General features: G+C 39.9%; 1 protein-coding gene across 1 annotated transcript; it reads left to right on the top strand.

Moving 5' to 3' along the window:
• The first annotated feature begins 248 nt into the window (after window positions 1-248).
• nelfb (negative elongation factor complex member B) lies at window positions 249-22,762 on the top strand. The gene is made up of 13 exons (XM_060841027.1): window positions 249-407; window positions 1,387-1,550; window positions 3,083-3,182; window positions 3,399-3,629; window positions 4,740-4,925; window positions 5,437-5,549; window positions 5,635-5,737; window positions 6,086-6,181; window positions 10,373-10,515; window positions 11,770-11,876; window positions 19,468-19,609; window positions 21,121-21,229; window positions 21,786-22,762. Exons 1-13 carry the CDS (start codon window positions 306-308, stop codon window positions 21,921-21,923), a joined length of 1,734 nt encoding a protein of 577 aa, XP_060697010.1. The 5' UTR covers window positions 249-305; the 3' UTR covers window positions 21,924-22,762.
• Window positions 22,763-24,091: the final 1,329 nt, after the last annotated feature.

Genomic DNA, 24,091 nt, shown 5'->3' with positions numbered 1-24,091 from the left:
AGGGAAAGGGGGGAAGATGGGGATAAGCTTGTAAACTGAGAGACTGTGGAAACAGATCCGTTCTCTAATTCACTGCGAAACTTTATTTATACGTAGCCTTCCTGTGCTTGCTGATAGTGATGCGTTGCGGTGCGTGAAACAATTAAACGAGAGAGAGGGAGAGGGACAGAAACCTAATGCTGTCCCCCGGGGACGGGGACCGGTGTCGTAGCGGGAACCCGACTCTGGGGGGAGCTGTTTCCGACCGGAGCTCCTTCCGGGACGGAGCGGTGTCCGGCGGAGCGGTTCCCCCGGCTCCTGGCGCCATGTTCTCGGGTTTGCAGGAACTCGGCATCGCGAGCGGAGACGATCTGAAGGAAACTTTGACCAACTGCACGGAGCCGCTGAAGGCCATCGACCAGTTCCAGGTGAGCGGAGCCGGGCACATCGTCACACCCACCTCCCGGCCCCGGCCCCAGTCCTGGGGGGAGGGACGGCCCACCTTTACAGAGCGGCTCTTCTTTCCACCCCCCCCCGTGTCTCTCTCTGACCCCCCCGACCCCCCGTGTCCCTGTGACCCCCCCTTGTGTTCTCTGATCCTCCGAACCCCCCCCCCCCGTGTCTCTGTGACCCCCCCCGTGTTCTCTGACCCCCCCGTGTCTCTCTCTGACCCCCCCCCCCGTGTCTCTGTGACCCCCCCCCGTGTTCTCTGACCCCCCCGTGTCTCTCTCTGACCCCCCCGACCCCCCGTGTCTCTGTGACCCCCCCCGTGTTCTCTGACCCCCCCGTGTCTCTCTCTGACCCCCCCGACCCCCCGTGTCTCTGTGACCCCCCCCGTGTTCTCTGACCCCCCCGTGTCTCTCTCTGACCCCCCCGACCCCCCGTGTCTCTCTCTGACCCCCCAACACCCCATGTATCTCTCTCTCTCTCTGCCTTCCCCATGTGTTTGCCTGTATCTCTACATGCCCTGAGTAGTGATGTTGCAGGGAAAAGTCTTGCCCAATTTGTTGACCATATCGAATCTGATCCGCCATGAATTTGCTAAATGTGAAGCAGCTTAGCCTTAGATGAAACAAGGAAAGGTTCCTGGATCGAGGGCTGGGGCAAATTGCGCTCATGGCACTCCGCCAGAACCCTGTCTTCTGAATCGTGGAGACTCATTGTAATATACAGTAAATGGCCTTGATGATAAATCAGGACAATGGTTATAATTTTCGTGCAAATTTGGTCAACCGATTTACATTTGATTTCTCGTGGGGGCTTCAGAGAGATGGTGGGTGTGTTCAAAAGGCCAGCATCTCATTTCAACCAAGAGCAGGATGGGAACATGATTGGCCCATTCATTGTATTCTGCAATGTGTTCTTTTGGATATTATTTCACTTGTTTTATTTTTCTAATGAATTCAGATTGAAAATGGAATTTTACTGCCATCCTTGCAGTCAGCGTTACCTTTCTTGGACCTGCACAGCATTCCCAGGCTGGAGTTCCACCAGTCTGTATTTGATGAACTACGGGAAAAACTGCTGGATAAAGTTGCCACCATAGCATCGGAGGGAAAAGATGGAAACAGGTAGAGTTGCGTAACGTATACGATATTATGACACTTAGCTAAATTAATTGTTTTCCTTTGTGATTTTTTAAATTATTGAAACTCTGCAACATTACAATCTGCAAATAACATGCCAGAATAAATAGGATTTTGAAAGCTGATCTCCAAAGCATCCCACTATCTGTTGCCATTGTTTTCAACACTCTTGGATAAAAATAATTGAGCCTCATTGATGTGTCAGTTTTTGGTCCTGTTCATTTTTTTCAATCAAGCTATCTTTTAAGCTACAGTTTGTTCTGCTATAACATGACAGTTGTGTTCCTCTGCAACCGCTATAGAAAATCACACTATGGGAAATCGCAGTGTAGAAGATTGCGCGATGGTAAACGCACTGGACCCATTCAGCAGAAAGTTTACATTATGCAAACAACATCCACGATTCATCAAAATTTATATTCAATTCGTGCTGACTAAGTGCACATTATAGAAGAATTCCCTGTAATACTAATTTTTTTTCAATTCCGAAATCCAACCAGATCTTAAATAATTCAGAGAAACCTTATGTGTCTTTATCTTTGAAGACAGACACAAAGTACTTATTTAGCTTCTCTACCTTTTTTTATATGATCAATTCTCATGTCTCTGTCTGTGATGGACTATTTGTTTTACTAAATGGTTTCATTTTAAAATTTTTTTTGAGCGAGGAACAAGAGTAAGCCAGTTGATCATTTGAACCTCCTCTGCCATTCAATAAGATCTTGCTTCATCTGACTTTAACTCTACATTACTGCAAACCCAAATAATCTTTCATTCCCTTGGTAATCAAGAATCTATCTTCCTCTGCCTTGAAAGGATTTCAAGGTTTTTGGTCTCTGCCTTTTGAGGAAGGGATTTCTAAAAACTCTCAACTCTTGGAGAGATGTTTTTCCCCTCATCCATGTCCTTTATAATGAGGAACCACCTTAATATTTTGCAGGTGAAAGTGAAGACTGCAGATCAGAGTCAAGATTAGAGAGATGCTGGAAAAGCACCGCAGGTCAGGCAGCATCTGAGGAGCAGGAAAATCGACGTTTCAGCCTCACTCCTGATGAAGGACTTTTGCCTGAAACGCCGATTTTACTACTCCTTGGATGCTGCCTGACCTGCTGTGCTTTTCCAGCACCACTCTAATCTTAATATTTTGCAATTATACTTTCCATGATATTGTCCAATTCTGAGTGAGTTAAGTGTATTTAAGTATAAACCTATTGTCTTCATACTAAATCATATTTAATAATATTTTAATGTGAAAGATGTTTAATATTGACTGGAAAGCACTAAGAATGCTGTGGCATTCTGAAACTTCTAAAGAAGTAACCTAAATTATAACAGGATGTCTTTTGATGAGTAGTTCCTCCTCTGGATGTAGATTTGCTCACTGAGCTGGAAAGTTTATTCTCACCATACTAGGTAACATCATCAGTAAGCCTCCGGACAAAGTCTCCTGTTCGGCATCATTCTTTTGTGTATGTCACTGCTGCCATTTGATTATTTTTGTCCACATTTTTCTTTAGGTATAACAAGTTAGAAGACCTCCTGGAAAAATGTTTTCCACTAGTCAAAGTTCCATCAATACAACCTGTAGTCATGTGCGTGATGAAACACTTGCCAAAGGTCAGTCGCACAATGTTGGAAAAGTGTCATATCTGAGCTTAAGAATTTCTTTGTCATAATTTTTATCAAATGATAAAAGCTTCCAAGTTAATACTAAAATGTTTGAGTTGCATCATGCTGATTAAATACAATATTTTTGCTTCTGTTATCTGTAGCTCACCTAATCTTTACCTTGTGTTATCATAATGGACCCTGAATTGTGTATTTTTTTCACAGGTACCAGAAGAGAAATTAAAACTGGTGATGGCAGATAAAGAGCTGTACAAAATCTGTGCGACTGAAGTGAAACGCCAGATCTGGCAGGATAACCAGGCGCTATTTGGAGATGAGGTCTCCCCATTGTTGAAACAGTATATTGTTGAGAAAGAAAATGCTCTCTTCAGCAGTGAGCTGTCAGTCCTGCACAACTTCTTCTCAGCATCCCCCAAAACCAGACGTCAAGGAGAGGTACAGGACAGGATGGCTTGTTAGTGGAAGTATTAGAGAGAGTGTTTCACCAATGTTCACCTCTGTCTTATGTCTGGAACTTCTGTTCAAGCACATCATTGCATGTTTCTCCCATAAAATCTTTTAATTTCTCTCAAATTTTTAATATCCTTGGCAGTTAAGCATGTTTATACAATATAGTTGCTTTGTTTTTCTTTATTATTTGAGTCCATAAGTATTTGTTTAAAAATTTCTCTGGTACTCTGGAATTCTCATTTCCAGCGACTCCTACAAGTTCCTGCATCTTCCTGTTCATATTTGAAATGATCAATTTTCCAGATAACATGCATCATTGGGATATGGCAAAAGTCACATAGTAACAAGTCAGCACCTAAAGAAATTTAATGATTACTTCCTGATGGAAATCTGAAGATCTGACAGTTACCTGAGATCTCTCCTCCCATCTCCCTTTGAAAATCTATGCTATAGTTATGGGGAAATGGGAGTGCAATGATAATTCGTACATCTCACCAGAGTAGCACATTGGAAATCATGACCTGCTATTCCTGGAGTTGTCTCAGCAGTGAAAGATCTTATACAAATATGCAAAATTCCCAATTTACCTGTCTGTTACACCCAGGTCGACAGAAATCATGCATCAGGTTTCTATACCTAGCAAGAATTACTATGGATTGTGAATAAATAGATTACACCTACAGATAAACAAGCATGTAACTTAATAAAAACTGAAAGAACTGCAGATGCTGTAAATCAGAAATAAAAACAGAAATTGCTCGAAAATCTCAGCAGGTCTGGCAACCTCTGTGGAGAGAAATCAGAGTTAACGTTTTGGGTCAAGTGACCCTTCCATAGAACGGTTCCTCAGAAGTTCTGAGGTAGGGTCAGTTAACTGGAAATGTTGACTCTGATTTCTCTCCACAAATGCTGTCGGACCTGCTAAGTCTTTCCAGCAATTTCTGCTTTTATGGCATATAATTTACCTGGTTAAGCTAGTGGTTAAGTAGCAAACTAAGTTTTCTTTTGCACACTTTCAAAGTTTTGTAGCTTGTTTAAAGATAAACTTTCTTTGTTTCTAATGTTTTCATGATTCTATTTCTTTTATATGTCTAGGTTGTTCAGAAATTAACCAACATGATTGGGAAAAATGTAAAGCTCTATGACATGGTTCTCCAATTTCTACGCACTTTGTTCCTGAGGACAAGAAATGTCCATTACTGCACCCTGCGTGCAGAACTATTGATGTCTTTGCATGATCTAGATATCAGTGAAATATGTTCTGTGGATCCTTGTCACAAGGTACGGTGAGGGTTTGGAAGATCCATTGCATGCGTGTACTTCAGCTGAAATTTGATCTCTCATCCTTTTTACTGAAACATTGTTTTAAACTGTGAACTGATGACTAGGAAATAGCTAGCAGTGTAACTTGGGAAAGCTTTTTGCCTGTATCTAAGCCAGTTATTTCAGTCAGTTTCAAGTCCAGAATCTAAATTCCCTCATGTAGAGAGATCTTGGTCCAGAAGTGTCTTGGGTTGTAATACTCCTAATTTTCCCAGGATCTTACCTTCCTGTTGCCCTGTTAGAATTTTCAGCATTATTCTGACCACGCTACTTTGAAAGGCACAGTCATTGGTCTGAAACATGAACTCTGTTTTTCTGCCCACAGTTCCTGTTAGATCCTGTAAGCATTTCCAGCATTTTCTGTTTATAAGCTTTTCAGCATCTGCATGTATTTTGGTTTTGCAATTTGAACAACCATCATAAAAACCATAAATTGAAAGTATTTAAAAATAAGTTTCTCTATTAACAGTTTACCTGGTGCCTTGATGCTTGCATTAGAGAGAGATTTGTAGATGCAAAGAGAGCTCGAGAATTGCAGGGTTTTTTGGATGGAGTTAAGAAGGGACAGGAACAAGTGTTGGGGTGAGTGATCTCTCATTGAATAAAAATCATTCTTTAGAAAAAAGCCATCTTTTGGATTGCTAAAAATAATATTTTCACTTTCCAGTGACCTCTCAATGATCCTTTGTGACCCCTTTGCAATAAATACACTGGCTCTGAGTACAGTGAAAAATCTGCAGGAGTTGGTCAGCCAAGATGCATTGCCCAGAGTAAGTACTCATAAGCTAATTTTTCAAGATTTGTTCTTGCAGCATTCTTCTTGGCAATGTCTTGAACAATCAGAGTTGTCATGACAACCAGTCAACATCCTTATGTCGTATAAATGTTGCTTCTTTTAAAATTTGGTGTTCTTGCATCTGTCCTGATGAGGGATATGCAAAAAAAGCTTCACCCGCTTCTCTCTTTCATCAATACAATAATTATAATATCTAGTATGATTTGTTTAAGTATTATCTTTAAAGAGCAAGATAGCAGTGCTCAAAAACCTAGTTTTTCTTAAATCAAGTTGCTTTGAGATTACTGGATAACTGAAGATGAATAATTGTGGGATTCAACAGGACAGTCCAGATCTTCTCCTCTTGTTGCGCATGCTGTCGCTTGGTCAAGGGGCCTGGGATATGATTGACAGTCAGGTGTTCAAAGAGCCAAAAATGGTAAGTTAGGAAACTAATCCATTACTTTATAGTGTTGTTTGTTAGCGTTCTACACAGTGACATCATTGAAATCCTTTGTGATTCTTTGTCTGAAATGATGCATTTATCATGAGTTAACTCCAATTTCTATTTAATTTGTTGAATTGTACAAAATATATTTGTTATCTTTAATGCTAAACATCTTCGGTACCTCTACAAGATTTGGAGTTAATGTGCTGAGGGTGCTTTAGCATCCATAATGGAATATGCTATCAGTTAATCAAAACATAAAATGGAATGGTGTACTGCATAACAAACAAATTATCAACTCGGGAGAATCACTGCAATATTGTTTATTTAATTGTCCTTTGACTTGGTGAAATTAATACTTATTATGTAAAAATATAACTGCCCATGTTGATATTTCCAAACTACTCTAAATACACACAAATCAGAAGCAGGGTGAGGTCGTTTGGTCCCTCATGCCAACTTCACCTTTAATAAACTCGTGGCTGATCTGATTGTGGCCTCAAATTCACTTTACTATTTAAACAGATTGACTGCTTTGATAGTTAAACTGATTTTTGACCAAATCTGACTTGGAAATATTCAATGATCCTGCCTCCCCTGCTGCCTGAGGGAGAGAGTTTGATGACTTACTGACCCCTGAGAGAAAAAAGTATCTTCATCTCTGTCTTATGTGAGAGATCCTTTCTTTTTAAATTGTTTTTCTTTATGGGGGAGACATCCTTTAAGCATCCGTGCTGTTGAGTCCCCTCAGGATCTTACATATTTCAATAATATCAAATGAAGTATTTAAGTGAAACAAGCAGTTAGCAATCAGATGCCTCATCTGGGTAACATTAATGATTGATTGGTTTGTTATCACATATGAAGGGGGAGAAATGTTACACAGCATTGTCATCAATAGATCCACTAATTGAGAACTTAGACCATTTTGTATTATTTTGAAAAATAAAAGCATTAAACTTTAACAGAGGTAAGATTCTAAAAAGATAACCAAAAGGCTTACATTTGATCTGATGGTATGTCAAAGAAGAACAGTACAGCACTGGAACAGACCCTTTGGCTCTCAAAGTCTGTGCCGACATATTTTGTCCTTCCATACTAAAACTGTCTTCACAGGATCTGTATCCTTCTATTCCTTTCCTTTTCATGTATTTGTCCAAATGCTTCTTGAATGCTGCTGTTGTGTTTACTTCCATCACCACCTCTGGTAGCGAGTTCCAGGCACTCACCACCCTATGTGTGAAAGCACAAAGCCGAGATGATGCAGGATGATGCATACCTTTCATATAGTATTTGCAGAACAGATCTGTAAAACTCTTTGGTACAGTATATCAATGTGACAAGACCCTAATATTAATGCATTTATAACATTTTTATTGTATATTAATACATTTGTGGGCGGCACGGTGGCACAGTGGTTAGCACTGCTGCCTCACAGCGCCTGTAGACCCGGGTTCAATTCCCGACTCAGGCGACTGACTGTGTGGAGTTTGCACGTTCTCCCCGTGTCTGCGTGGGTTTCCTCCGGGTGCTCCGGTTTCCTCCCACAGTCCAAAGATGTGCGGGTCAGGTGAATTGGCTGTGCTAAATTGCCCGTAGTGTTAGGTAAGGGGTAAATGTAGGGGTATGGGTGGGTTGCGCTTCGGCGGGTCGGTGTGGACTTGTTGGGCCGAAGGGCCTGTTTCCACACTGTAAGTCTAATCTAATCTAAATTTCCCTCGATCAAAAGAGTAGTGTCTTAGGCTCAAACATCTACAGCTGTTTCATCAGTGATCTTCCCTTCATCATAAGGTGAGATATAGGAATGTTAATGTCTCCTCACATACTGAAGCAATTCCTATCCAAATGTAGAAAAAAGTAGGAAAGGGCCAGCCTTGGGCTGAAATGTGGCAAGAAATATTCATGCCATAAAGTCCGAACAATGACCACCTTCAGCAAGACAATCTAACCATCACCCTTTGACATTCAGTGATATAACCATGACAGAATTCCCCTTCAACAGCATCGTTGGGGTTACCCTTGATCAACTGAACTGGACTAGCCATATAAATAATGTGGCTACAAGAGCAAGTCAAAGGCTAAGAATCTTGCAGTGAGTAATATGCCCCCAACTCCCCAAAGCATGACCTTCTACAAGGCACAAACAGGGAAGGTGAAGTGCAGCCCATTTGCCTCAATGAGTGCAGCTCCAACAACACTCAAGTAGCTTGATACTGGTGAAGATAAAGCCATCTGCTTGATTGGCACCACATCCATAGTATTCATTCTCTCTGCCAGATGCACTGCAACGGCAGTGTATATCATCTACAAGTTGCACAACAACAATTTTTACCAGAACTCCTAAGACAGCGCCTTCCAACCCCACAATTACTACCATCTAGAAGGTCAAAGGCAGCACTTATATACGGATACATCAACATCTACAAGTTCTCCTTCAAACTCACTCATCCTGACTTGGAAATAGATCACTGTTCTTTCGGTGCTATGAGATATACTTCCTGGAACACCTTCCCTAATGCCTTTGTAGGTATACTTAACGCCAAATGGACGACAGCAGACCAAGATGACAGATCGCTAGCATATTCTCAACGGCAACTAAGGATGGGCAATGAATGCTGACCCAACCAGCAAAGCACACTTACCATGAATAAGAAGCAAAATCTGTCACAGATTTCACTGGGCTTCCATCATAAATTTGCTGTTTTCTTTGCAGTCTTCCTCTAACTGAACCAGGAGGGACAGCGTTACTTGAGAGATGCAGTGTTACAGCTTGATGACTGCTCATTGTGATTGTTGGCCTTGGAAACTGTACACCAAATCTGACTTTCCAGTGTTCACATGTACTTCCAACAGGTTTTCCTGATCTAGTCTAAACAAATGATATACTTACCTGGTTATAATTTGGTTATGAGTCATTGTGGAGTTTCCACATTTCCTAGCTGATGGTGTATGAATTTGTAACCATTTAATGCATTTACTTTCTGATTTATCACAGTGAACGTTTTTCACCCATACACTGTGACAATAAAATGCTACATACCTTCTGTCTCAGTCAACATATATGCCACAAAGCCTTAGTGACAGTATAAGACTGGTGATGCGAGCATAAGAGGTACAGTTAGTAAGTTTGCAGATGACACCAAAATTGGAGGTGTAGTGGACAGCGAAGAGGGTTACCTCAGATTACAACAGGATCTTGACCAGATGGGCCAATGGGCTGAGAAGTGGCAGATGGAGTTTAATTCAGATAAATGCGAGGTGCTGCATTTTGTGAAAGCAAATCTTAGCAGGACTTATACACTTAATGGTAAGGTTCCAGGGAGTGTTGCTAAACAAAGAGACCTTGCAGTGCAGGTTCATAGCTCCTTGAAAATGGAGTCGCAGATAGATAGGATAGTGAAGAAGGCGTTTGGTATGCTTTCCTTTATTGGTCAGAGTATTGAGTACAGGAGTTGGGAAGTCATGTTGCAGATGTACAGGACATTGGTTAGGCCACTGTTGGAATATTGCGTGCAATTCTGCTCTCCTTCCTATCAGAAAGATGTTGTGAAACTTGAAAGGATTCAGAAAAGATTTACAAGGATGTTGCCAGGGTTGGAGGATCTGAGCTATAGGGAGAGGCTGAACAGGCTGGGGCTGTTTTCCCTGGAGCATCGGAGGCTGAGGGGTGACTTTATAGAGGTTTACAAAATTATGAGGGGCATGCATAGGATAAATAGGCAAAGTCTTTTCCCTGGGGTTGGGGAGTCTAGAACTAGAGGGTATAGGTTTAGGGTGAGAGGGGAAAGATATAAAAGAGACCTATGGGGCAACTTTTTCACGCAGAGTGTTGTACGTGTATGGAATGAGCTGCCAGAGGATGTGGTGGAGGCTGGTACAATTGCAATATTTATAAGGCATTTGGATGGGTATATGAATAGGAAGGGTTGGAGGGATATGGGCCAGGTGCTGGCATGTGCGACTAGATTGGGTTGGGATATCTGGTCGGCATGGACGGGTTGGACCGAAGGGTCTGTTTCCATGCTGTACATCTCTATGACTATGTCAGCAGCAGAGTAGACTTGATAATCATCATATTTGGTTTCTACATGGATGGATAGACAAATGTTAAATTGTGTTTGTGTCGAAAAACTACATTATTTTGCATATACAATTCACTTTCTGATTATGACCCTTCTTTAGGAGATAGAACTGATTACAAAGTTCTTACCCAATCTGATGGCATTCGTCGTGGATGATCACAGTTTCAATGTGGACCAAAAACTGCCGACTGAGGAGAAGGCTGCAAGCATGTATCCCACTACCCTCCCAGAATCTTTTATCAAGTATGTCATTGTCCAATTGTCAATCTGATATTTATTTTAAAAATGCAGATGAAATGATTAGATTAATTACTTTACCAGTGTGGAAACAGACCCTTCGGCCTAACAAGTCTTTACAGACTCTCCGAAGGGCAACCCACCCAGCCCCATACCCCTACATTTACCCCTTCACCTAAAACTATGGGCAATGTAGCGTGGCCAATTCACTGAACCTGCACATTTTTGGACTGATGGGAGGAAACTGGAGCACCCAGAGGAAACCCACGCAGACAAGGAGAGAATGTGCAAACTCCACACAGACAGTTGCCTGAGGCGGGAATTGAACCTGGGTCTCTGGCGCTGTGAGGCAGCAGTGCTAACCATTGTGCCACCATGCAGCCCAAAGATCCAATTTTCGACATGTTACGTCTGAGAACAATTCATGACCATATTACTTGATGTCAATACTGTCACAAAGGGTTTGGGTAGAATATTGTAAAAGATTTGCAATTTGTTTCTTGATTCTGAGTGACAAGTTAAGAAGCCCAAAGTTAAACTTGGATTAATTCTCAGCCTAATTAGTTTCATCAGTGGGATTGAGATCATTGGTAGAATTGTCCCACTTGTGAATATTGAAGGCAAGAGAATTAACTGTAGTTCACGAAGGACTATAAGCATTTCTCTCTATTAAACTGTGACATTGATGTAGCTTGAAGGACACCTATTCATATCAAGGGTGGGGGATGGCAAGGAGACAGGCACAGTATAAGAGCTGAACCTGTGCTATTGGCATTATTTCCAACACATTATAGCCATCAGCAAGTTGAGCTAACTGTCTAATGAAGAATAAGAAAACCTCGAACGTGAATATTTATCTTGAAAGAAAAGGGAGCATTGTGAGCACAGTGTAATTAATATCTTTCTGAGAAAAACTTTTGTGAAGCAATGGCAAAATGCAGGATTTGATGATATCTGCCTACAGATTTGATGCAGGTTTGTCAATGAAAGTTTCACCCAATCCAGCATCTTTTCAAGTGCTGTTCCTTCCACAGAGCAATTTGGTATCTGTCAATGGGGCAAGCAACAGCACAGTTCTTCCGGTTAGAATGAAGTTCCCTCCATGAGCTGTATCGAATCCAAATCTGGAAGTATAAACAAGAAAATATATATTAGACTAAAAAGATGTACAGAAAGAAAAATATTGCACCTCATACATGTTGTATTTCAATCAAATTAACTTGTGGCAAAACAAAATGCTTAGACTTCTTCCATTCCCAGGTTCGTTCTGGAGAATCGCGTCGCTTGTGAAATTGCACTGTACTATGTACTGCATATTACAAAACAGAGGAACAAGAATGCCATTCTCCGCTTATTACCTTCATTGGGTGAGTACTTGTAATTATTTTAGGTTTCTGTTTAAAAATTCCTGCATAAATATTTTACCATCTCTATTCAGCAGCTCTATAAATCATACATCAGATTAATATGTAGAAAATTGGATCCTTGGCATATAGATCCTGATTTGCCAAGTGCATACGTAGTGTATATACTGTGATTCAGGATGAAAAGAGCCGAGTGACATCTTAGTTTCTAAGTATCCATGTTATAGCTAAATATTTACCATTACTGACTGCTGTAATGTTCAGGGTTTAGTAGTTTAGATAAGTTGTAAATGCTTATGTTTGTAAACCTTGCAAAGGTTCCAATAAAGTATAATGTCGAGTGGGTGACATCTTTGTAGTATGCTCATGCCGACTATGGAAAAGCACCATAATAATAGTAAAATAGATGTGGTTCTTTCAAATTTTCAATGTGTCTGTAGAAAGTACTTGTAATAAAAAGAGAGATTGCTGGAGGTACTCAGCATCTATAGAGCGAAAAACAGTTAAAATTATCAATCAATGGCTTTTTATTAAAACTGGAAGAAGTTGGTGATTTAACAATATCTTCATAAATGCGGTAGCAGAGGAAGAAAGAGAAGGAACCTGAAATAAGGTGGGAGGCAAGATTGATTTAAGTGATAAAAGGAACTTGATTACAAATCCGAAGAGATGACAGTTGAACATATAAATAAAGATAGACTTGTGGAAGATGTCAATGGGAGCATCATAACTGCCATCTGAACAACAGGAGCAGACAAAGCAGAGAACAAGGTAGGACTGATAAATTAAACTGCATTTATTTCAATGCAAGGGGCCGAACAGGGAAGGCAGATGAACTCAGGGCATGGTTAGGAACATGGGACTGGGATATCAGAAACATGGCTCAGGGATGGACAGGACTGGCAGCTTAATGTTCGAGGATACAAATGCTACAGGAAGGATAGAAAGGAAGGCAAGAGAGGAGGGGGAGTGGCGTTTTTGATAAGGGATAGCATTACAGCTGTACTGAGGAAGGATATTCCCAGAAATACATCCAGGGAAGTTATATGGGTGGAACTGAGAAATAAGAAAGGGCTGATCACCTCATTAGAATTGTATTATAGACGAGAGAAATTGAGAAACAAATTTGTAAGGAGATGTCAGTTATCTGTCAGAACAATAAGGTGGTTATGGTAGGGGATTTTAACTTCCCAAACATAGACTGGGACTGCCATAGTGTTAAGGATTTAGATGGAGAGGAATTTTGAAAATGTGTACAAGAAAATTTTCTGATTCAGTATGGATGTACCTACTAGAAAAGGTGCAAACTTGACCTATTCTTGGGAAATAAGGCAGGGCAGGTGACTGAGGTGTCAGTGGGGGAGCACTTCGGGGCCAGCGACCATAATTCTATTAGTTTTTAAATAGTGATGGGAAAGGATAGACCAGATCTAAAAGTTGAAGTTCTAAATTGGTGAAAGGTCAATTTTGATGGTATTAAGCAAGAACTTTCAAAAGCTGAATGGGGACAGATGTTCGCAGGTAAAGGGACGGCTGGAAACTGGGAAGCCTTCAGAAATGAGAGAACAAGAATCCAGAGAAAGTATATTCCTGTTAGGGTGAAAGGAAAGGCTGGTAGGTTTAGGGAATGCTGGATGACTAAAGAAATTGAGGTTTTGGTTAAGAAAAAGAAGGAACCATATATCAGGTATAGACAGGATAGATTTGGTGAATCCTTAGAGTATAAATGCAGTAGGAGTATACTTAAGAGGGAAATCAGGAGGGTAAAAAGGGGACATGAGATAGCTTTGGCAAATAGAGTTAAGGAGAATCCAAAGGGTTTTTACAAATACATTAAGGACAAAAGTGTAACGAGGGAGAGAATAGGGCCCCTCAAAGATCAGCAAGGCAGCCTTTGTGAGGAGCCACAGGAGATAGGGGAGATACTAAACGAGTATTTTGCATCAGTATTTACTGTGGAAAATGACATGGAAGATACAGAATGTAGGGAAATAAACAGTGACATCTTATAAAATGTCCATATTACAGAGGAGGAAGTGCTGTATTTCTTGAAATGCATAAAAGTGGATAAATCCCCAGGACCTGATCAGGTGTACCCTAGAACTTTGTGGGAAGCTAGAGAAGTGATTGCTGGGCCTCTTGCTGAGATATTTGTATCATCAATAGTCACAGGTGAGGTGCCGGAAGACTGAAGGTTAGCTGACATGGTGCCACTGTTTAAGAAAGGTGGTAAGGACAAGCCAGGGAACTATAGAACAGTGAGCCTGACGTCGGTGGTGGTCAAGTTGTTGGAAGGAATCCTGAGGGACAGGGTGTACGTGTAATTGGAAAGGCAAGGACTGATTCGGGATAGTCAACATGGCTTTGTGCATGGGAAATCATGTCTCACAAACTTGATTGAGTTTTTTAATGAAGTAACAAAGAGGATTGATGAAGGCAGAGCAGTAGATGTGATATATATGGACTTAAGTAAGGTGTTCGACAAGGTTCCCCATGGAAGAGTGATTAGCAAGGTTAGATTTCATGGAATACAGGGAGTACTAGATATTTGGATATAGAACTGACTCAAAGGTAGAAGACAGAGGGTGGTGGTGGAGTTGTTTTTCAGATTGGACGCCTGTGACCAGTGAAGTGCCACAAGGATTGGTGCTGGGTCCACTACTTTTTGTCATTTATATAAATGATTAGGATGTGAGCTTAAGGGATATAGTTAGTAAGTTTGCAGATGACACTAAAATTGGAGGTGTAGTGGACAGTGAAGAGCATTACCTCAGATTACAATGGGATCTTGATCAGATAGGCCAATGGGCTGAGAGGTGGCAGATGGAGTTCAATTCAGATAAATGCAAGGTGCTACATTTTGGGAAAGCAAATCTTAGCGGAATTCATACACTTAATGGTAAGGTCCTAGGGAATGTTGCTGAACAAAGAGACTTGGAGTGCAGGTTCATAGCTCCTTGAAAGTGGAGTTGCAGGCAGATAGTATCATGAAGAAGGTGTTTGGAATGCTTTCCTTTATTGGTCAGAGTATTGAGTACAGGAGTTGGGAGGTCATGTTGCGACTGTACAGGACATTGGTTAGGCCACTTTTGGAATATCGCATGCAATTCTGGCCTCCTTCCTGTCAGAAGGATGTTGTGAAACTTGTAGGGTTCAGAAAAGATTTACAAGGATGTTGCAAAGCTTGGAGGATTTGAGCTACAGGGAGAGGTTGAATAGGTTGGGGCTGTTTTCCCTGGAGCGTCGGAGGCTGAGGGGTGACCTTTTATAGGTTTATAAAATCATGAGGGGCATGGATAGTGTAAGTAGACAAGGTCAGTTCCCTAGGGTGGTGGAGTCCAGAACTAGAGGGCATAGGTTTCGGGTGAGAGGGGAAAGATAGAAAAGAGACTTAAGAGGTAACATTTTCTCGCAGAGTGTGGTGCATGTTTGAAATAGGCTGTCAGAGGAAGTGGTGGAGGCTGGTACAATTGCAACATTTAAAAGGCATCTGGATAGGTATATGAATAGGAAGAGTTTGGAGGGATATAGGCCGGGTGCTGGCAGGTGGGACTAGATTGGGTTGGCATATCTTGTCAGCATGGATGAGTTGGACCGAAGGGTCTGTTTCCATGCTGTACATCTCTATGACTAAATCACTGCCCTATAATGTTTGGAACCCTCAACCATGAGCATCGAGGAGATAAACGGGCAGGTGTTCCATCTCCTGTGCTCGCAAAGGATTTGGTGTAGGGAGGGGAGCAAGTGTTTTCAGTAGGGAAAGTGTGGATTTTAAAAGTTTATTTTATTAAAACTACCTGCAACCATACAGTTTACAGAGACTGGGACAACACATCTATCCTGGGACAGGCTAAGCAAAGACATGCCAGAGAATTCCTCTAGGCCTAGCACTTCAACCACAACGCCATAAACAAACACATAGATCTATATACCATCTATCAACCCCTCAGAAAACGAACAGAAAATGACATCACCACAAACCCCAGGAACCCCATCCAGGACAAACATATAAATAGAAAGCAGGAGACAGCAGTTTCACTTCACTTGGAGGTCGCCACTGATGATGTTACCTAGCCAGGTAATGAATCATTTGGATATCAAACCTACAGCTCAGCGAGCAAACCTACACTCTAAAGTGTGGACCTAAGTTGTGGAAGGAATGGTCACTTTCAAATGCTAAACGGGAAGTGAAGCGGGAAATGTGTTCCGCTTGGAAGATGGTCCACTAAATGTGAAGACAGATTTAGGGAGAGGTAGCAGCAAAAACTGTTCTGAGAGCGAGGGGAAGAAGGGGAAGATAGGTACCTGAAATGGTTATTTTCAGTTGATTAATGCTGTCTTGAAGAACTAATCCATCACTGATTGGGGGATACTTGAGATAAATTAATACCATCACAAAAAGCAAGCTTTTTTTTCTGCTGTATGATGTTGGCAAAAACGTGAGATTAATGGCAACTGCTATCTGCTGTTCTCTGTAAACTGTATGGTTGCAGGTAGTTTTAATAAAATAAACTTTTAAAATCCATGAATACTGTACTAATATCTCGACATTAAAAGGGAAAAGATTCCAATTGTGTGAGACGTTTGAGTTTAGTTCATTATTAAGAAACTATATCTTTATACGTTGCTCTTTGCAGTAGAACCACACAGAACTCCAGGGACATGTAATTGTTCTGAGCAACTGCAGACCATCTTCCAAATGTTTTTGGGAGCTATAGATTTCACAGTCTCTAAGCACAGTCTCTAGTTGTGTATCTGACTTTGTTCATGTCTCCAGAGTCCTAATTTATTTACTGTCTGTCTTAATGGCTATACTTAAAAAGACTTATTCCTACAGATACCAAAACAAATTATCTGTAATACACTTCAGTGTGTGAGGCACCTGCATTATTTGGGTGTTCTGTATTGCAGTCATGTCAGCAATTACGTAGAGCTTTCCAAATTTCAGAACCAGCAGATTCCCATAGCTTTACCAAAGCATCAATATTCAGACGATTCATTCCCTGATGAACAGCTTTTGTCCGAAACGTCGATTCTCCAGCTTCTTGGTTGGTGCCTGACCTGCTGTGCTTTTCCAGCTCCACACTCTCGACACCAACATCAACATCCGGACCCAAACTCTGAGCCACACTTACTTTGTCCTAATTTTTCTATCATCAAAGCCACAGCAGATGTATTAGTGATGTTTAAACGTTCAGTGATAGAATTCAATGTCCAATTTAAGTCTGTGGATTCAATGTTGAGACAAAAATAACAACTAAGTACATTTCCCAGTTTTGGATTTTCATGAATGAGCTTCGAAAGTAAATCTTAGGCTATTGAACCATCAATGGCATCACAGCTAAGCCTTGACCACCACTTGGTTGGCATTTATACCTATCCGTTTTTTTGAAGGTGAACAACTGGACATAACTCAAAATTGATAACTTGGCATTTTTTGGCTCCAAACCAAAAAATGGGCGGCACGGTGGCACAGTGGTTAGCACTGCTGTCTCACAGCGCCTGAGACCCGGGTTCAATTCCCAACTCAGGCGACTGACTGTGTGGAGTTTGCACGTTCTCCCCGTGTCTGCGTGGGTTTCCTCCGGGTGCTCCAGTTTCCTCCCACAGTCCAAAGATGTGTGGGTCAGGTGAATTGGTTATGCTAAATTGCCCGTAGTGTAATGTAGGGGTACGGGTGGGTCGGTGTGGACTTGTTGGGCCGAAGAACCTGTTTCCACACTGTAAGTAATCTAAAAACCTTATCCTTGGTCGCATCATAAATCCAAATGGAAAGTGCAAGAGAAATTCATCCGGTCTGGCAGCATTTGTGGAAAGAGTTAATATTTCTAGTCCGATAACTCTTCTTCAGGACTCGATTTTATCAGCCCAATTATTGGTTAAGAGATTAACTAACTTAGCACAGACTAAAAACTGAACCAGTTATCTTCCAGGACTCATGGTTTTGTGTGACATTGAGTAGTGCCTTTACCACTGCATGACCTGAAAATGTTTTCAGAATTTGCAAGCCTTAACTTGGTAAACTTCTTTAGGAAATAAATGTTGATACCATCCTTATTTTCAAGTATTAACAGGATTAGATCTCAGTCTGATCATTGTCACACCTCACTAGGCTAGCATGCTGGAAATCAAGCCTTGCTATTCTCGGAGTCATCACAAAAGTTAAAGATTTTATCAATGTATGTAAAATTCCCCAGTTTACCTGTCTTTTAGACATACACTAACAGAGCATAGAAAAGGTTTCTGTCATTGAGAATTACTATTTATTACAAATAAGTAGAATCTAGCTATGGGTAAACAGCTATGAATTATCAACATACAACTCTACTGATTAAAATGTATAAAATTATATCAAATTCTACCCTAGAGACACAGACACACCCAGACACAAAAAAAAAGGAACCTTGATTATCCAAGCAACACGGCAGAGTGTATTTTGTTGGATAATCGAATGCCAGATAATCCAGTTTAGCCAAGCACCAGGACCTTGCCATCTTGCCTTATAATCTGAAATTCAGATAATGCCGGATAATCGAGGTTCCTTTATATATGGGTGGAGAATAAGGCAGTACAATGATTTCTGTCCATAGGATTTGCTGAGATCCTTTTGCCTTGCTGCTGCATGATCTCTCTTTGAGTATTTTCACTAGCTTGCAGGAGAAACAAAGATTGGTTCACACCTTAAAAACGCTCTGACTTGTAGCTGAAAAGCGACAGCTTGCAGCAACTGGGGAGGGAAAGCTTTCTTCACACTTTAGGTATTCTTCACGGCAGAAGAAAAATGGACGGCACATCCCATTTTGGAGGTCAGAAGGCTTCTGGCTATCTTGTTCATTCCCACAAATTACCCATCTACCTGAGAACCAATGTCCGGCAGGCAGAAGGTCTTCGTCATCGACAACTGATCATCACTCCTCCAGACAACTCGCTGCTTATTGCTGGCCAAGTCTCATTTTATACGCACTCTCTGATGCCAGTTGGACTGTAATTAAACCTTCCCCACTGTGGAACAGACAACAGCATGATCAACACTTGCAATAAGTGCTTGGGTAACTTGCTTTTAAAAAGTGCTTTTAAAGGATTATTCACTTCCACAGTCCTTTAGTTTTCAAACAGTTCTTTTCCAATTACACTCCACAATCAAAATACAGAAGATATGAAGATGCAGTCTTTACAGCATGGTGAATACATCGACAGAAAGAGGGCACATCTGTGAAAAGAGGGTTCTCACTTCACTGTTTGAATATGTTAGATAACTTGCATTCACAATTGAAATATATGGAAAGCACAGGACTTGTAGTTCTGCCAAACCAGCACAAGTATTGTTATGACTACTTCCATTAGAAACAAGAAGGAAGGTGGTTTCTTTTGTGGTGGACAAAGAAATCTCTGGTGTGATTATCTAGGTTTACATCAGAGCACATAGAATCATTAAATTGAGAACTTTTTTTAACTTTACAAAACAAAAATTGCAGTTTTTAGTATTTTGTATCATGCAGATTTGTGTTTCATCCTGAAGTTGAAAGGACTGCAGTTTAATTTTAAATTTCTGTGTGAATTGAAATAGCTAAATGTTCTTTGTATTTCATTTCAGTGGAAACCTATAATGACATGGCATTTAGTGATATTTTCTTGCACCTATTTACCAGCCATTTAACATTATTGATGGAGGAATTTTCTACAGAAGAATTCTGTACTGCACTATTTGATGGCTTCATCCTTACAACATTCTCCAGGTATGAAAACCAAAATTGTACGTCACATTATTTTCATAGATTGTGCTGCAAGAAGATCTACCACATGCTGAGGCCAATCTGGGTCAGCGGTTAGCACAAATTTGTTCTTCAATTTATGATTTCCAAAAGTTGATTGCAGAAATGCATTGAAAAATGCATGGATGGCTCCAAATTCTGAACCAGATTTTCTTGACAACCTTGGTATTAATAGTCTTTGAAAACAATCTAGTGACAGAAAGTCAAGACATCCAACCCTTGTGTTTCACTGCCCATCTAATAACATTAACATCTTGTCTGATTTTTAAGTCAGTTTTATTTGATTAATGATGGACCAGAGCAGTGGGATTACAGAAACACTCATACCTTGAAATTTAAGACTGTAGGAGTACTTTTTTGTGACTGGAATTTTTATCTTCCAGTGATGTAGGTATTATTTGGTCAAATGTGGCCTTTTATCAGAAAGTAAGCTTCTGACATTTGTTAATGTGTTCTTTTCTTGTCAACCAGATTCACACTTGTTCTTAATAACCTAACCATATTTTGAACTTTTTGCTTTTTACACCATTATTTTCCTGGGGTGGGGGTGGGGCAAAAGCTGCTAATTAGCTCTCTTGGCTGGATGGCATGTGGTTTAGAATAGTGACATAGATTTGATTCCTGTTGCAGCTGAGGTAGACTTGGGACCTGCCTTCCAACTCTCATTCAGAGTGAATGCAATGGCAAGCTACCACTAACAAAATCTCCCAGGGCAACTGCAGCATCACCTAACAATGAACTAAGACTGAGCTTCCAGGGATAGCACATATGAATTTTCCTTTGTCCAGCATCACTAGTGATTCCAATTAAAACCTTACATCTTTCATAAGTCAGAGAGTGCCTCTATCTGGCCCATATCTGTACCAAAGCAAATGAAGAACCAGGATCACATGATTTTTATCCACTTTGAATTCTGATCAGTGAGTCAAATGAATGATCTGATAAAGTTGAAAAAAAAGGCTAATGGTATAGTTAAATTTTGGTCAGTGGCAATTGTGGTGCAATCATATTGTCTCAGGCTCAGGTTCAAGACCCACTTACCTGATGGTTATCATAACATATCTGACCAGTGGGTTTTAAAAATATATACACAAAATGTTGTGATTCAACTCCAGGGTACTCACGTGACAGTAAACATGTTTTGCTTCTGAATCTTTTAGGACAGTAGCTTGGATTTCAAAAAGGGAAAGCAGCAGTATATTTTGAAGTTCTTTTGTTCCAGAAAATGATGTCCAAATAACTGAACTGTTTTATGCAATCTCATCCTAGTATAGTGGTTTATACAATTCTAGACTATCCAGATCACCTTATGGTCAACTCAGTTTTTTTCTGAAGTGTAGTTACAACTGTAATATGGGGAAATGTGTGTCAGATGTAATGTTATGAGGGCATCTGCTTCTTGAAATTGGAACCACAATTTTCATTTACCACTTCTGTGTAATGACCAGAATGTCCTCACTCATGTTTGATTACAGTAAAGAAAATGTACACAGACATATCCTTAGACTGCTGCTACATCTTCACCATAAAGTGGTACCTTCAAAAATGGCTTCATTGCAAAAGGCACTGGAACCTACCAAACAGGTATCTGTTTGTATAAAGATATGAAATGTGATATAAGGATGATGTATTGGAGACAAGGGAATCAAGATAAAGATCAGGATTATGAATAAACAATATTTTTTTCCATTCTCGAGGTGCGTTAATATCTTGAGTATGAGCAATATATTCGAGCTATTTTAAAACCTGATTGTACTCCTGCAAGACTAAGCTTGGCTGGGTTTAACTTTGGGACAGATATTGTTCAGATTGTAAGAGTTGGTAGTGTAAGAATATTATTTTCAGACCATAAGGCAGCCACAGATATTTTCTTCACAACTTTGTCACAAGTGGGTTTGTGGGTTTTGAAAGAGAATTTTAATTTTGATTAATTAGTAGAAGTGTCTTCAGTCAGACTGATAAATATTTGGAATTATTTACCTGTTCAGACAGTAGAATCAAAAACATTTGTGTATTTAAATTGCAGTTGAATGCTGCTGTGGTACCAGGGATGTGAATCAGGAAGATTTTGAGTTTTAAAAAAAAATGTTTGTCGTGCCTTAACATTTATAAGATTATTGCATTTTAATTTTGCATGCAGAGTGCTGAAGCAGTGAAGGACTTGTATACTCAACTCACCGAAAAGATAGAAAGTCTTAAACAAAGCCCTGTGCAAACAGTAGAGACTCCGCCACTGGAGCTGCCTTTGAGGACTGTCTCTACACCTCCTGCCATCTGACAGATTCACTTTACATCATGGATTGACACATTGTTGTGCATTTGTGATTGACTGGATCTGCTTGTTATTTTAAGGTGAATCGTGAAGCAGAGCTACTGGGTTATCTATGATTTGTGTCATCTTTTTTGCATGTTCAGAAGAGTGCAGCTCTGAGAAGTACACCAAATTGCTAAAATTTATGTTGGTCTCAATTACCACAAGATGAAATTAAATCAAAAGAACTTTTCGGTCTGTGCTGCGACATGACATGTTAGATAGATGGTTCTGTGATCCATGTTTTCGAGAAGTTCACTGTTAATAATTGGATTACCATCAATGGGTGAATGTTTTTTAAAAATCTAAATGACAAACTTCCAAGAGCTGTAAGCAAATTACTGAAGATCATTATCACTGCAGTTCTCTTTGGAGGCATTTTTCAGCTATTTCTGCTGTTGCTAGTACTTCCTCATACTTAGGAAGAATAGGTGGTTTAGTGTTAACAGTCTGGAAGAATAGTTCATTTACAGGTTCTTAGATATCAGTAAATATATAGATTCTGGATCTTGATCTTTTAAAGTATTGTTCTTTTGTTTTTATAAAGGTGATTATTTGTTAAGTGTATTAGTGACAGGAATCACTTTCAGAATGCTGATAAAGCAAAAACGGTGTGTATTGTACTGCAGTACATTGACTTAATACTTCAGCAACAGTGGAATGTTGAATATATAATTATACATGTGTTTATTTCAACATGAATAATGGAAAAAGGTCTAAAAGTTCATTTCTTATTTAACTAAGCAGCAAAAGTTAGGTGCTAAAGACTTTGTATCACTTTTTTAAAAAATAAAGTTAAAATATTGACATTCTATTTTTGTATGCACATTGTCTGGAAAAAAACCTTCATCAATGCAGTTATGCAGTTAATTACACCTTAACCCCTGCAGGTTTACTTGTTGTCAGCACACCATAGGCCTTTACACAGAAAGACAGGCAGGTGAGTTGTGTGCTGCTAAGACTGGATGTGGAGCCACTGGCTCTTTCTCTACTACATGATAATGCTATTTTTAATATCTGTCAGCAATTGAGGGAAATTTATCAGTTTTGGCCTGGTAACGAATAATGTTTACAGGATTAGATAGATATCTAAATAAAGAAGTCTGTATTTTATCTTTGCTCTGAATTCTGAAATTCCTTCCTAAAATTCCTTGCCTTACTCTCAGTCCTCTGTAAGATTTACTTCACTGACAAACCTTTTGCTGGTTTGGCAATTTATTTTGATGTATAATTACTGCTGTAGAGCATTGCCATCCACTAAAGATGTTATTTGAATACGGTTTCATTATTGAGGTGTTTATTATGTTTAACAGACTTTCACAATACAGTATATTGAGATTTGGTTTAATACCTGTGAAAACTATGTTCATTTGCCAAAGAGTAGAGTAACCTACATTTGTAGAACTCCACAGTAAGGAGAGCTGTTTCAGTCCTGATGTTCTTGAAATAAACATAATTCAGGATCTTTTTTGAAACAATCAGCTGTTCTGGCTGGGAGATAAACACGATTTTCCAAGTTGTTTGCATCTTGAAATAGAGAAGAGAAACACCAATGACAATCACAACTGAATTGAACTCGTTGAAGAAGAAATTAAGATTTTACTAGTTGCAAGCAATTTTTAAATGTGTTAAAGATTTAGAACTACAGCAAAATTTGAGGAACCTCATTTGTTCTATTGTAATTGATGAATCAACTGTGATCAACTTTTTTCTGGACTGCCTTGATTTAATACTATTTATCAATCTGCAAATCAGGTGTCACAATTAGTCCCATGCATATTTCAGATAACATGCCTTCGCAAAACTACAGTATTACAATAAGCTGAAAATGGATTTATTTCATGACTTCTTTTTTGTTTGCACCTTGGGCTATTGCTTTCAGTCCTGTTTTAGAAATAACAAAAATGTTCTGCAGTGTTATTAATTTGAAGGTGAGTTCACTTTTTACTTCATTTCACATTAAAGGAATTGGCATTTGTTTAGCATTTTTTGTGACATTGGGATGTCCCAGTGTGTGTTAAGGGCATTTAACTACTTTAAGTGTAGTTACCATTGGAAACTCAAGCCAGTTTGGAATAATTCACCAGGTGGTTAATCTGTTTTAATTAATTACTATATTTGTCAGTTAAAGCTAT

This window comes from Hemiscyllium ocellatum, chromosome 21 (genome assembly GCF_020745735.1).
Source record: "Hemiscyllium ocellatum isolate sHemOce1 chromosome 21, sHemOce1.pat.X.cur, whole genome shotgun sequence".
Classification (NCBI taxonomy): domain Eukaryota; kingdom Metazoa; phylum Chordata; class Chondrichthyes; order Orectolobiformes; family Hemiscylliidae; genus Hemiscyllium; species Hemiscyllium ocellatum.
Note: the sequence above shows the minus strand (reverse complement) of the source record. Positions and strands in the feature narration are given on the sequence as shown.